Raw genomic sequence first — 14,490 nt, forward strand, 5'->3', positions numbered from 1 at the left:
CTGCATAATGTAAACTAATGAAGACGGGCAACGCCATACAGAGTGCAATGAGGGAAATTTTGCCATGTCAGCGGCATAAGCCTGCTCTTTTTCGATTTCCAACTGTGGAGGGATCTTTAACGTGCACAGCCTGTAGCACATGGAGCCTTGGTTTATTGTTCCATCCGAACGACTAGACGCTTTTTCCATATCAGCCTCTCTTACCTGTATCACTGACAGGGGGAAACCAGGTTGAAAATTATGCAGGTATTATTTCGACCTTTGCCAGAATTGAACCCTGGACCTTCAGGTTAGCAAGCAAGCATCTAACTCACTGAGCCACAGCATCTTCCAAGGACAAAGAAAGATATGAGGTAAAGAAAGATACATAGATTTTGAACTACAATAGAAGTCCCATTTAATATATTAATGACATTCTTTAAGTAGCTGAAAAAAAAATGTCGAAATTCATTTTTTAGTCTTAGTTTGTTCATACATGCATTAGGTGTATTCTTGTATTTCTTACATTCAGGCAATATTCATAACAGCTTCTTGTAATTCATAGTGAATTTACATACCTGATATTGTAATAAAATACCATATTTTCTGGTACTAATATGATTAATTTGATTGATAGTTTGTTCTATAAACACATTTTAGTAAGAAAAAACTAAGCCAGCTGTTTCATTTGAAACTGTATGTTTTGGATTATATTCAATTTTTGGCACAACTGACATAAAACTAACTTCAGGTATGAAAAACACTGAATTCTAATTTATGAATGTCAACACAATTTTTTTATCCGCCAGATTTTGGAATGTATTTGCTATTCAATAAATTTGTCCCATTTTTTTTAATTTTCTGAAGTTCAATGGCAAGGATTTCATTGAGGGGGAGGCCATCCGAGCACCCTGCAGCCCTTTGTAGACTTCAGAGGTCTCCTAGTCATGGTTGGTGGTTTAGGGTTGTCTCCCCCTGAAAAATTTTCCAATGTAGTAAGTCGGATAATACTTTCAAAGGGATAGGTAGGCCATTTTTTGTCCAATCATACTTTAGTCTCAGAAACTGGAAATTTTTACCTGAGCTTATTAGTAATAGTCTAAATTTAAGCCTTCAAATCCATGTGTGTCTAGAATTGTCTGTGTTTGAATGAATTTTAAAATGACGACTCGTCAATTTAAGATACTCTGTGATATATAAAAAAGGCATATATAGAAAGAGTGAGTAAAATTCCTAGTTATTTATGTGAATTCGTACATTTCAAGTAATTCTGAAGACTTTACATATATTCAAGACTAAAATCAACTCCCCAAAATGGAACACCTGTCCCTTTAATGCGATTTCGGAAGTGAAAGTAGAATAATATTTTTCATTCTTTAAGGCGTGAGGGGAAGGGGGTGCATAATCAAAATATTAACGAAATATTCCACTGACTGAGTCATTTAATGAATATTTGACGTGGTAGGCACTGTTTGGTACCCTTCCTGAAACCTGATGTCATTCTGTGACTGAGTTGGTCAATTTAGCTCACTTCAGATTGTACAGATGATTATGTTGTTTAATGAAAGATTTACGTAGAAAATGAAGAGCTTTTGAGCCACTAAGAATTTATAAGTAACATATATTGTCATAGATTTTTTAAACCACCCATATTGCTCATGTTTCAGAGGTTACGCCAATAGTTCCTCTTATCTATTATCTTGAATGATAAATATAGATTCTGTATAGATTATAGATATAGAATATCATAGTTATAAGATTGTTTGTAATAATATTTATAGATAAACTGTCAATTTTCATATATATATATATAGATTATAAATCAATATATTAAAGGAATACTGTTGCATGTATATAAAGTGATTATTATTTTAATATCTGTGTTTCCGTTCAGGGAAAAAGCTGGCTTTAATTGAGCTTTAATCCAGCTTTAAGCTAGTTTTGTGTGTTTTCACTGGGGAAATTGCCGCACTGAACTGCTCTTGTCTCGCCAATTTATCAAGACCCAAATGAAAGTTAGCTTAAAACTTTACTCAATTGAAACACAAAAGCCAGCTTTATAGAGGGCGTACTGGTAGCTAGTTAGTTAACTTCCAATTAGACGGTGGTTTTGTACATCACGTGTTGTCTATGATGTACGATGTTGTTGGTCAGAGTCCTTTGGGAACCAGTTTAACTGTTTAATCACAGCACTTCCGGCAATAAAGCTTAACTTTACTGTACAATTCTTAGTGGAACTTCGGTTTCAGTCAGCTATAACGAATTGCTCTATTGACCACTCCAGACTGGTGTCACTTCCAGGCTGTTAATAAAGACCCTTTCACAGAAATAAGTTTTGAATATGGCCCGCGAATGATGGCATATGTAGAAAATTTTGTGCAGGTACAAGTTTATATGCTCTCCTCTTACTATGATATAAACCTGAGTTTGTTTCAACAGTTTTTACGTTATATTAAACTCGTCCATAGACAATGTGCTGTTATTATCTGAAAAGGTTTTCTAACTTGAAAAGAATTTTTGTATTCTTTGTCTTTTGTTCTTAGTTTATTTTTTAGAGTTGCATTAGTGATTCAAACAACAAAGAAACATGTGAACATGAATTATTCACTTCAAACCACCCAAGTATTCATTTTTCTTGAAAAATTTTATATTGTGAAGCGTTTACTGCATTAAACAGGTTTTTTTTTCTTCCATTTTTCTCATATTCCCTATTATTGTCTCCTTTTGTCATAGTTAACAATTAGTTGTCAAAAGATAATAATCTTGAAGATTCTGTACTTGAATTAATAATGTGTTTAAAGATCTGAAGCTTAGATGATGGAACACAAAACATGGTAATTTCAAATGTCTGAATTTCTCATGAAAACTTGGAATTTGAAAATTGTTTTTTTCTTCAAAAGTCGCGACTTAGGTGCATGTACATGCCAACAAAATGATGTTAAATATCCGAAGCCAAGACTGTGGAACTCATGAAAATGTGAAAACTCAATATAGGTGTTACCTCATGTCAAAACTCGATGTAACTGCATGTGAAAATAATCCCGAAACATCAATACCAAGAGGTTTTGTCAAAGACCAGTTGGAAGAAAGGATGCTTTCTTTATGGAGAACACTGACATTTTGGCTGATATGTTTGGTTAGGTATGAATTGATCTGGTTGATGGTTGTGTCTGATCATTTTGACCATTGTGGTAGTGTTGGGTGTTGCACGTAAAGCAGACAATACTCTTTTCACAACACCTGATGATGGTGCTTTTGGTGACTACCACTACCTACTCCCAAATTTGCTTTGGATGAGATTTTTGATTGAAGAAATTGTCTTGCTTGTACGGATTTTTTTGTATCCTTTTGAACCTTAAGACATTTGTGACTCAAATAGCTAAATATTGTGGGATTTTTTTTGTTGTAATTTGTTTTTTTAAATTTTCATAATTCTAGATTAAGACAATATTTACATTACTGATTATAAGAGATAATATTTTTTAATGAAATATTGTTTACATGTTTATAAGTAGAATGTGAAAAACTGTTTACATGTTTATAAGCAGATTGACATCAAATTAACTGTGTTAAGTAAACAAACAGAAGAGCAAAGAGAAACATACTTAAGTATTATATTTAACAAGTTGTTAGTAAAAACCTGCTGTTTACATTATTTCTTCAGCTTCAACAAGTTGAACATACTTTAAGATTAAAATATTAATGTTTTAGTGAGTGTTTTTTTTCCTTTCAACTTTTTCAAGATGTTCTGGAGCAAGAATCCAGCAAATGTACTTCTATATATCGAAATGTACCCATATGTTATTGATTTCATGTGCATCAGCATACATTTTGACCAATCGCTATCAGTGCCCTGCTCTAGAACAAACCAAATTTGGAAGTGAAACAACTCTTTTTGCCAAAGTTGGTTGATTTGGTAAAGAACTGAGAAGACCAAATCTTCCCACCTTGGACAAGTTTAAAGGGATTGTAAAAAGGTTTTCTAAATTTTGTATGTGTATCTGGGACACAGATAGCATCAATTTACACCATTCCAATTTTCAATCAGATGTCTGTGGCTCTTGCAATTCCACTAAAACTATGTGTTTGATGACATTGCAGGGCAAGTGACTTCTGTTTGAATTTACTCTTCATGTAGGGCGCATTATTATAGTAAATGACCATTCGAACAAGTATTTGAACCATGATAAAGTGAAGATGGTCTCATCATGATGGTTTAACATGAATAGTAAAGCAGTAAAACAAGAGAAGATATAACAGTAATTGGCTACATCTTATAGGTAGTTGAAAACCAACCATATGCCCTATACTGTATACCTAATACTATACTTGTGTTTCTCATTTATTGACATTTACTACCCAAATCTACTTCACATGAAATGGTTCATATGCTTGCCAGTGAATGGTATACTTGATAAATATGTAAAAGTTATGGATAATATTGGCTTAGGATATCTGATGGTAATTTTTGATATTTTTCTTCGATATTGATAGCATATTAGAAATTAGATATCAATTGATATTATTAAGATATCAAAGGATATTGATGAGATGTTTGAAGATAATGATAAGATAATGTTTATATTTTATATGATATCAAAGTATATGATAAGGATATAGGGGATATTGATAAGATATCAAACGGTATTAATAAGATAAATCAAAGGATATAATAACACATTATAGTAAGATATTAAAAGATATGGATGAGATATTAAAGGATAATGATAAAATATTAAAGGATATGAATGGAATATTAAAGGATATTAATAAGATATATTAAAACATATTAATGAGATATAATAAAGGATATTAATAAGATATCAAAGGATATCAATAAAATATTAAGGATATCAGTAAGATATTTAGAAATATTGATAGAAGATCAAAGATATTGATAAAATATTAAAGGATATTGATAAAATTGAATATTAAAGATATAGAAAGGATATTACAGTAATTGATAGGATATGAAAAATATTGATGGAGTATATTAAAGATATTGATAAAATATAATAAAAATTATTGATGAAATTTTATTTTCAAGGAATTGGAATACAAATACTGGATATGAAAGATATTGATAAGATATTAACATTGTCTATGGAATATTAAATATATTGATGGTATATAACAGATACATAGAGGATCTTGAAATATTAAGAAAACCAAATTGCATGTACTATGACTGTTGTATTTGGATATTGTTGTACAAATGCAAGGAAATGTTTAATCACTTACACATCCTACTTGAATACATCATATTTTGACTTGTGAACTTTATATTACTCAAAATTTCATTTAGCACACAAACCCATTTAAACAATTCATTAAATGTATTGATCATTACTATACTTTCAGATCAAATAGAAAAAAGGAGCTAATTGGTGCACTTGTTAAAATTCAAGATGGCGGAAGGAGGTTGTGCCAAATGTTCCCGATTATTACTGATTATATTTAATTTTGTATTTTGGGTAAGTACATCGAAATTTTGCCCATCCAGGGATGATGGTGGACACATAACACTTTTAAAGATGGGTTTCCTTATATTTTAGTGTCAAATTAAGCAAACTAATTGATTAATTAGTGTTTCGAATGAATTATCATGTATTCTTAATCATATGATTATGTTCTTATTGCATATAATATACAAGTTTTAACCAATCATAAATGCCCATGTTATGTACGGTCTGGATAGACAAAAAAAGACTTTGACCATTCTTAATCGGTCACTCATTGGAATTCTACTGGTAATTCTCTTCTAATTTAGCTAATTATGAATTAATTATGAACATGTGGGACAAGCTGGTATTTTTCCAAGTCATTAGAAACCTCTACTTTCTATTCATATAAGTATTAGCATTTTCATTTTCATGAATTAAGGTAGTTTTAATGGATTAACATTATTTTTAATATTCTTGTATTCTACCCCAAAACAAAATTGATTTTCCGTGATGATAATTTGAAAAAATGAGCTGAAGTGATTATAAACACAATATAGGTCTGATTTGTATAATTTGGATATTATTTCTTTTACCCCAAAACAGAATCAGGCTTTGCACATTCCGAACTCGTCTCAAAATATGGACATGAGAAAAAGTTCTAGTCAAACTTCAGTAGGTGTGCAGGCTGAAATAGGTCAGTTATCTGAAGATCAAATAGCTTGAAACTCTGAGTAACAACATGTTTCAGGTTTTGTTTTAATATTTCTAATTTAAATTTTCTATTTTTAGATATCAGGAGGAGCTTTATTAGGTGTTGGAATATTTTTTCTTGTATCAGATGAATGGAAGAGTTTTCTAGGGATTTTAATTGATATGAATCTACCGTTAAAATTCCTGGCAATAGCAGCCTATGTTCTAATAGCTGTCGGTGCCTTCGTATTCATAGCAGGATTCTGTGGATGTTGTGGTGCTGTCAGAGAAAGTGCTGTCATGTTAGGAATTGTAAGTCACACTCTTGATTTATTCTTTATGGCGCTTTACCAAGAGACATGAAACTCATCAGTGTTCATAAAATGTGTTATTATAACACATAAACAGATTTGTCTAGATGTTCTCCTTTTGAATTAGATGGATATTGTTGTATCAGATCAGTATATATCTTATGATATATTCTGTACATATGTTATATATTCTGTATTATATGCATTATATATTCTGTATAGATGTTATATATTCTGTATAGATGTTTTATATTTTGTATATGCGTTATATATTTTGTATAATATATATTGTATGTAGGTTCTGTATACATTTTGTATTTTCAGCATATATATATTTTATATTTTCAGTACATATGTTGTATTTTCTCTTGTATATACCTTGTATTTTCAGTATATATCTTAGTATTTTCAGTATACATTTATGAATATTCTGTATATATTTTCAGTATAAATTTTGTATTTTCAGTATATATTTTGTATTTTCAGTATATTTTGTATTTTAAGTATATATTTTGTATTTTCAGTATATTTTGTATTTTAAGTATATATTTTGTATTTTCAGTATAAATTTTGTATTTTAAGTATATATTTTGTATTTTCAGTATAAATTTTGTATTTTCAGTATATATTTTGTATTTTCAGTATATATTTTGTATGATAATAGTAATGATAGGAGAATTATCAGCAGGGGTTTATGTCGCAGTAGAAAAAGAAAATGTAAGTTTGATTTTGCATTCAATTCTTGGGCAATCTTCAAAACCATGGCATTTTCAGGGATGAAACACTGGTAGCAAAATTTCTATTCTATCAAAAATTGGTGTATATCTTTAAGATTTGAAAGGAAATAATGCTATAAATTTGTACTTTCACCACTTGTAGTATGAGTCATCCATAATACAAATTTTCAATTTGACATGTGGTTCATATACAATTGAATGTAATATGATAAGAGATAAGGATAGCTGAGATTGAGATGAAACATTGTCTTATCAAACCTTAAATTTTATCATTTTAGCTAGAGAAGATAGCCCATGATGGTATTTCTGAAAGTGTTAAAAATTACACTGGTACAGGAAATTCTACTATAGACTTCATACAAATTGAGGTAATTTATCTTCTGGTACTTCTGTTTTCTTTTTGATCATATCTTAACCTAGTTCATAACTCCAGTAATGTGAAAGGCAGTTATGCTGAATTTGCCATTCATGTATGAATTTATCATTGAACTTGATTGAACTGAAGTTAAAAGTGGTTTTCATTGACTCTATTTAAAAATCGGCAGTCTGGATTGAGCTTGTTTCCGCCTTCTGTGTCTAATCAGTGCAATGATACACTCCAGATAGAGTGCTCAACAAGGTATGAGCCAAGGAAAATATCTAACTGATTATTATTTAGATAGGCTATTGTTACATATATTAGAACACATATGATGTATTAATTAGGAATATTAAAATAACTTTTCATCTCTGTCTGTGTCATCATGGGACCGCTCAGAATTGGAACAGATGAAACCAGTTCAGAACTCGTCAATTGAGTGCTACTCTGGTTGATATTGGAGTAAAGCACACTAATGGGAGACAACTCCTGTCAATATAATATTAATTTTGTATCTTTTGTAGCTATCATGCTGTGGTTCAGATAATTTTACTGATTATAGATATAGCTACTGGATACAAGAACAAACACCACCATTAAAGGTATTTTCATTTTATAAAATGCACTGGCTATATGTACCTTCACGATGCGTGTTTTTTATGGCTGCTAACAACATTACGAATAAGATAGGCACAATAGGCGCTCTAGTTTTGGGGTTTTTTTTAAAGCGTAAAGCCGTTTTGATTGTCAAGAATGATATTAAGTGACTTTGTTAGGGTTAGATATATTTGGCAGAGTCTGAAAACATGATGTTACTCAGAATTTTCGCTGAGCAATCTTCTTCAGAAAATGATCCATATTTAGGTGCCAAACTTTGTTGTCCCCTTCAAAAATATCCTAATTGCATGCAGGTCATTGACAAAATAGATCCAAAATAAAAAATAAAAACCTCATTTTATTTTGTATGTAGACATATGTACCAGAGACATGTTGTCGTGGAAACGGTAAACCAGAGGAATATAGACCTGTTAATATAGGATTGTGTCAAGAAGAGGCTGAACCAGGTAGTTTAATACCCAGTGATAAACGTACAGAATTACGAGACAAGGTAGGTCGTATTTCTTCAGATCATAGATTCGGAAGACACAAAAAAATATGATCAAGTGATTAATCCAAATTTACTACTTGTATTTGTAAAAGAAGGTGGTAAACTTTCATGATAAATCAAATATGAAATTGTTATTTATATAGATGTTGATATAGCATTTATACAGGTAACATGTATTGTTTTCCACCTTATTATGGAATGGTTAACTTGTAAAAGTGTTATATTTATAGATGTTGGTATAGCGTTAATACTTGTAACATTTATATTTCAGGGTTGTTTTCCATCTATTATGGAATGGTTAACTTGTAAAAGTGTTATATTTATAGATGTTGGTATAGCATTAATACATGTAACATTTATATTTCAGGGTTGTTTTCCATCTATTATGGAATGGTTAACTTGTAAAAGTGTTATATTTATAGATGTTGGTATAGCGTTAATACTTGTAACATTTATATTTCAGGGTTGTTTTCCATCTATTAGGGAATGGTTAACTTGTAAAAGTGTTATATTTATAGATGTTGGTATAGCATTAATACATGTAACATTTATATTTCAGGGTTGTTTTCCATCTATTATGGAATGGTTAACTTGTAAAAGTGTTATATTTATAGATGTTGGTATAGCATTAATACATGTAACATTTATATTTCAGGGTTGTTTTCCATCTATTATGGAATGGTTAACTAGTAAAAGTGTTATATTTATAGGTGTTGGTGTTGGTATAGCATTAATACAGGTAATATTTCACAATCTGAATTCATATGAAAAACATTCAACTAATTCTAGTCCTTCAGTGTTAAGGTCGGGCACACGAGTGATCTTGGTTTTGGACTCAAATCTTGAGTAAAAGCTCTTGTGTGCCTGTGCTTCTACAACAAGGATAGGATTTATAACATCATAATTGTCTCTGATAGTTTTATCGTCTGCAAGACAGAAAGTCATCATCCAATCAGATTCCTTTTCCTTTCAATTGCACACTCTGCAGGTGAACAAGGTGGAAAATGTCCAAGTGGAGATTTTTGTCTCTGCCAGTTAGTTAGGACATAACCCGTTCCACGTTGATCAACAACAACTCAAGGTTAATAGTAAGACTTTATGTAGAAAACCATGACAAGACTTCAAGGTGTTAACAGGATAGTAGTCGGAAGACAGAATGGCTAGGTTTACTTGCTTTGTGCTACATTGCACGTGACTTAAAGAAGGCGAACTTGATTAGTGAAATACATCTTATGGCGCTCCTTGTGTGCCCGTGCTAGTCCGTGAACTCAAGACGAGACTGTAATCGGCGACAAAAGTCTACCCGTACCTTTAGTGGCCTTTAGCATAGGCTGAATGTTGTATTTTACGTGGTTCTTAACTAACAAGACTTTTATTGTATTTTGTCTGAATATAAGTTTATAGTAGAGTTAATTGTTTTAATTCATTTTATTTCAGGTTTTAGGAATCATATTTGCTATATGTTTATGTCGGAATAGATCGGATTATTATGATATGTGATAGACTTGGATAACTAGTCATTAGGTTCAGTCGTACATTTTGAAAGGATTGTTGGATTCCATTGTGTGAAAATCATTTAAAATATTCCTGATTAAAAAATCCTGCCGAGAACATGGTATCTAGCAGAATTATGCAATGCACTAAAAAAACTGAGACGTACAGTGTTAAAGAGATATGGTCATTTGCTTTAGCAGATAGAACTCAGCCAGTTTCAGCCATCCATGGCATTTTTGACATCATGGGAGTTGAACGGTCAGAATAATCTGCCAAAGTTTCTCAAGCTATATTCAGGTTGTAATCATGTGACAAACTAATGGCAAAGGTAAAACAAAGAATACACAGTGAATCGTTCCATTAAAACCTTATGTAGATAATACCCTCTTAACTTCTATGGACTAATTCGAAGGAAATTGGACTTTGAATTTAAATATAAAATATTGAAAAAGGATATTGGTAGCTGAAAATGCTGGTGAAACAAAAGTTTAGACCAATATTTAAAAAATAGATTGAATGTATGGTTTTATCAAATATCTATACTGATTTCTTTGATTGCTTCATCTACATTATTGATGGCCTATCCCAATAGAAATGGTAGTAGAAAATTTACTCTAGCAAGCACTGGCCTGGATTTCAGAATTTGTTTTTACCTTGAGGAAGATTCAAACCCATGGCATCAAATCGCCTAGCAGAAGACATCCAACTCTCTACCAACTGAGCAATTCCACTGTTTTATTCTAATGGGATGACTTATAATTCAATCAGAGATTATTTTTCTAGGCAGCAGAAGTAAACAACACTTAGTAATTCTGCATAAGACAATGATAGTTACAGTGGCGGAGCCAAAGGGGGGTCAGCCACCCCCCCTTGCATCCCTGAAAGCAAGTTGTTCGGGTCAAAATCTCATAACTAGGTTAGAAATTCGGGCAATCCACGCCACTGTTTTTATCCCACATTATCCTTTTTTTGTCATGCCCAAAGTGTGATGTAACTTTAATTTACTTTAATTACCTAGGTGAAAAGTTAAAATTATGGTATATAGATTTTTTTATCCTTTCAGTTTGTAAAAAGCATTGAATTTTTTTTTTGTCATTTTCTATGCATTAAGCTGCAATTACATGTGTCCGTAAGCACAACTCAAACTCAAACGCAAGCTCAAACTCAAAACTCAAAGGGGATTACATGTGCCTGTATGTAAAAGGAAAACTTCTTGGTATTGGGTCAGGACACAAAGGCGAGGCGAATCCCCCACAGTAATGACGTTAAATAGAAGATTAACCCATTTTTACACCTACGCCACCTAGCTGTCCTTCAAAGTAAATTACTCAATGAGCCATCCGTTGCGCTTATGGAGGTGTTGAGTTTGAGTTTGGGGACACATGTAAGCAGATGTTTGGATTTGTTAAGGATTTTGGTAGGATTTGATTTGCTTTGTTTGAGTTTGAGTTTGTGTTCACATGTAATCACAGCCTTATGATGACTAAATGACACATGGTAAATTTCATTTTGTATATTGATTTAAAACATGTAGATTTTTTAGAAGTTTTTTTTGAATAATTTCCATGGTATTTTGTGAAATAGATCAAACAAAAAAATTGTTTGGTTGAGAAATTTTTAATTAGTAAGTAATATTTTGATTTCAAAGCTTTGTTTTTGCTAAGAACATATTTATATTAAATTTACGAATAAGGGCTACTTTGATTAAAAAGTAAATCAAAGACTTTTTTCAGTTGACTGACAGCACTTGGGTAGTATTTTAGACATAAATTTGCAGTAATTTAGTTTTCATTTTTGCTAAGGTCAGATCAATTTATTTTCTTGTTTTTTGGATTTTTTCTTAAAATATTTTGTGTAAAGGCAGGAGAGAAAAGAAGACCAAATTTGTGTGAAGGGCTCTTCTAAAAAACTAATGAAAGCCTGGACTGACCTGGATTTTCCTACTTTCTCACTTTTGATTTATGCAAAATTTATATATTTTCTTTAAGGGATTGTAAAGAGGTTTTCTGAATTTTTTTATGTATATCGTGGACACCGATAGCTTCAATTTGCACCATTCCAATTTTCATTCCAATGTCTGTGGTTCTTGCAATTCCACTAAAACTAGCACATTTTATGACGTCACTAGAAGATACAGGAAGCTACTATTAATATCTATGCAGTTCCCCTTTAATGACGTCATAAAACACTCAGTTTTAGTGGAATTGCAAGAACCACAGATGTCTGATTGGAAATTGGAATGGATTACTAAAGTATGATTGATAAAAGATATGGTGTATCAGTCCCTTTTAGGTATGAAGATCCATAAAACAAGAAAATAAATCAGTCTGGCCTTATATTTAATTGTTTTAATTTGTACATAATAGAGATGTGTCATTTATTTTTTTTAAGATAAAACAGCATAAAAATACTTTATATTCATTTGTATATTGTAAATTATTCTTACAAATTGTTTGAAACTTGCCAAATAAATTGGATTTTTATTACTCTAGTTTATCTAATATTAAAAAAAATTCTCACTTTACAATAGTACTCAATACATCAATTGTAGACCATTATAGAAATAACACTGTTAAAATAGTACTCAATACATCAATTGTAGACCATTATAGAAATAACACTGTTAAAATAGTGCTCAATACATCAATTGTAGAGCAATATAGAAATACCACTGTTAAAATAGTACTCAATACATCAATTGTAGACCATTATAGAAATAACACTGTTAAAATAGTACTCAATACATCAATTGTAGAGCAATATAGAAATACCACTGTTAAAATAGAGCTCAATACATCAATTGTAGAGTGATATAGAAATACCACTGTTAAAATAGTACTCAATACATCAATAGTAGAGTGATATAGAAATACCACTGTTAAAATAGTACTCAATACATCAATTGTAGAGCGATATAGATATACCACTGTTAAAATAGTGCTCAATACATCAATTGTAGAGCTATATAGAAATACCACTGTTAAAATAGTGCTCAATACATCAATTGCAGAGAGATATAGAAATACCACTGTTAAAATAGTGCTCAATACATCAATTGTAGAGCTATATAGAAATACCACTGTTAAAATAGTGCTCAATACATCAATAGTAGAGTGATATAGAAATACCACTGTTAATATTAATAGTGCTCAATACATCAATAGTAGAGTGATATTATGAAATCCTTATTTAATGAATTGCAAACAAACCATAATCTAATTTTTCATTCTGAAAAGAGATATTTTTGGCTCAAATTCAGTACATTTACTCAACATTCTATGTCAGCTTACAAACTACAGGCCAAGATAAAATTTATATGGAGATACTTCCGATTTAATATGACCGACTTATAACAGGACAACCTGACATCCACAGATATCAAGAACTGATTGTGAGAAATGGCTTATCAACCTACCAACCGTATTTAATACCAATTAGTAAACACATGAATACAATTAATAACCACTTAATGAGGTGATCAAGTAATTAATCTATTTATTATCTTATTATTCAATGTCAATTAGAACAATTTACTGATGTGTCAAAGTCAATTGCAGTCCGAATCAACTTTTTTCTTCCTATCATTTTTTTCATTTTCGACTTGAAAAGACAATAAATAATGAATATATATTCAAATTTTCACAATTTCGACCATAATTTTTTGCAACTCTTCATTTTCAGTGTCTTTAATCCTCCAGCTACCCCGACAGTCCGACAGCTCATTTTGAGACTTGATATTCATGAATTGACAAAAAAATGTTCATGATTCTGGCTGCACTAAAAAGATGGAATGTTCTTATCATGTATGATGAAATGAAACAATAAATAAATCTTGTCATAATCAATATGAAATTTTGTGACTATATCAATCAAGTCTCAATATGAGCTGTCAGAGTGGTCGGAGGCTGTCTGAGGATTTAAGACACCGCTTCATCTCATAATTTCAGTAGAGGGATTAATCCTTGGATAATGATCTTCATCTTCAAAGACTTAAACTATATTCCTTTCTTATACCTAAATGACATGGATATCACTTTAAAATAACTCTACATTAATATATGCACAGTAATATAAATTTATATAGTAGGTCTATACAGAGAGTATACATAAAAATGTCCTGATGATCATTTTATATCTGACACATATGGTGTCAGCATCAGATATGAATCAAGAGTCCTCGTTGACATTTTGCTACTCTTTTGCACAATGCTTTACAACCTACATTGAAAATTAAACCTCCATTTTCAACACTACCTGTCCTGATAAGGATATCATATCTGGAACATGTATAGACAACATTGAGTTAAGCTCTTTAGTTCTGGGGATATAGCCTGAAATATTAAAGGGATTTTAAAGAGGTTTTCAATTT

At 31.1% G+C, this 14,490-nt stretch overlaps 1 protein-coding gene across 1 annotated transcript; it reads left to right on the forward strand.

Annotated features, from left to right (window-relative positions):
- Positions 1-5,387: 5,387 nt before the first annotated feature.
- On the forward strand, positions 5,388-10,127 carry LOTGIDRAFT_171957 (hypothetical protein; the record flags this gene model as incomplete). Its single annotated transcript, XM_009048524.1, has 10 exons — positions 5,388-5,453; positions 6,213-6,425; positions 7,067-7,141; positions 7,440-7,529; positions 8,044-8,121; positions 8,490-8,627; positions 8,899-8,976; positions 9,091-9,168; positions 9,283-9,366; positions 10,065-10,127. The coding sequence occupies 10 exons, from the start codon at positions 5,388-5,390 to the stop codon at positions 10,125-10,127; spliced, it is 963 nt and encodes a 320-aa protein (XP_009046772.1).
- Between the last annotated feature and the right edge of the window lie 4,363 nt (positions 10,128-14,490).

Source organism: Lottia gigantea (genome assembly GCF_000327385.1).
Source record: "Lottia gigantea unplaced genomic scaffold LOTGIsca_123, whole genome shotgun sequence".
Taxonomy (NCBI): domain Eukaryota; kingdom Metazoa; phylum Mollusca; class Gastropoda; family Lottiidae; genus Lottia; species Lottia gigantea.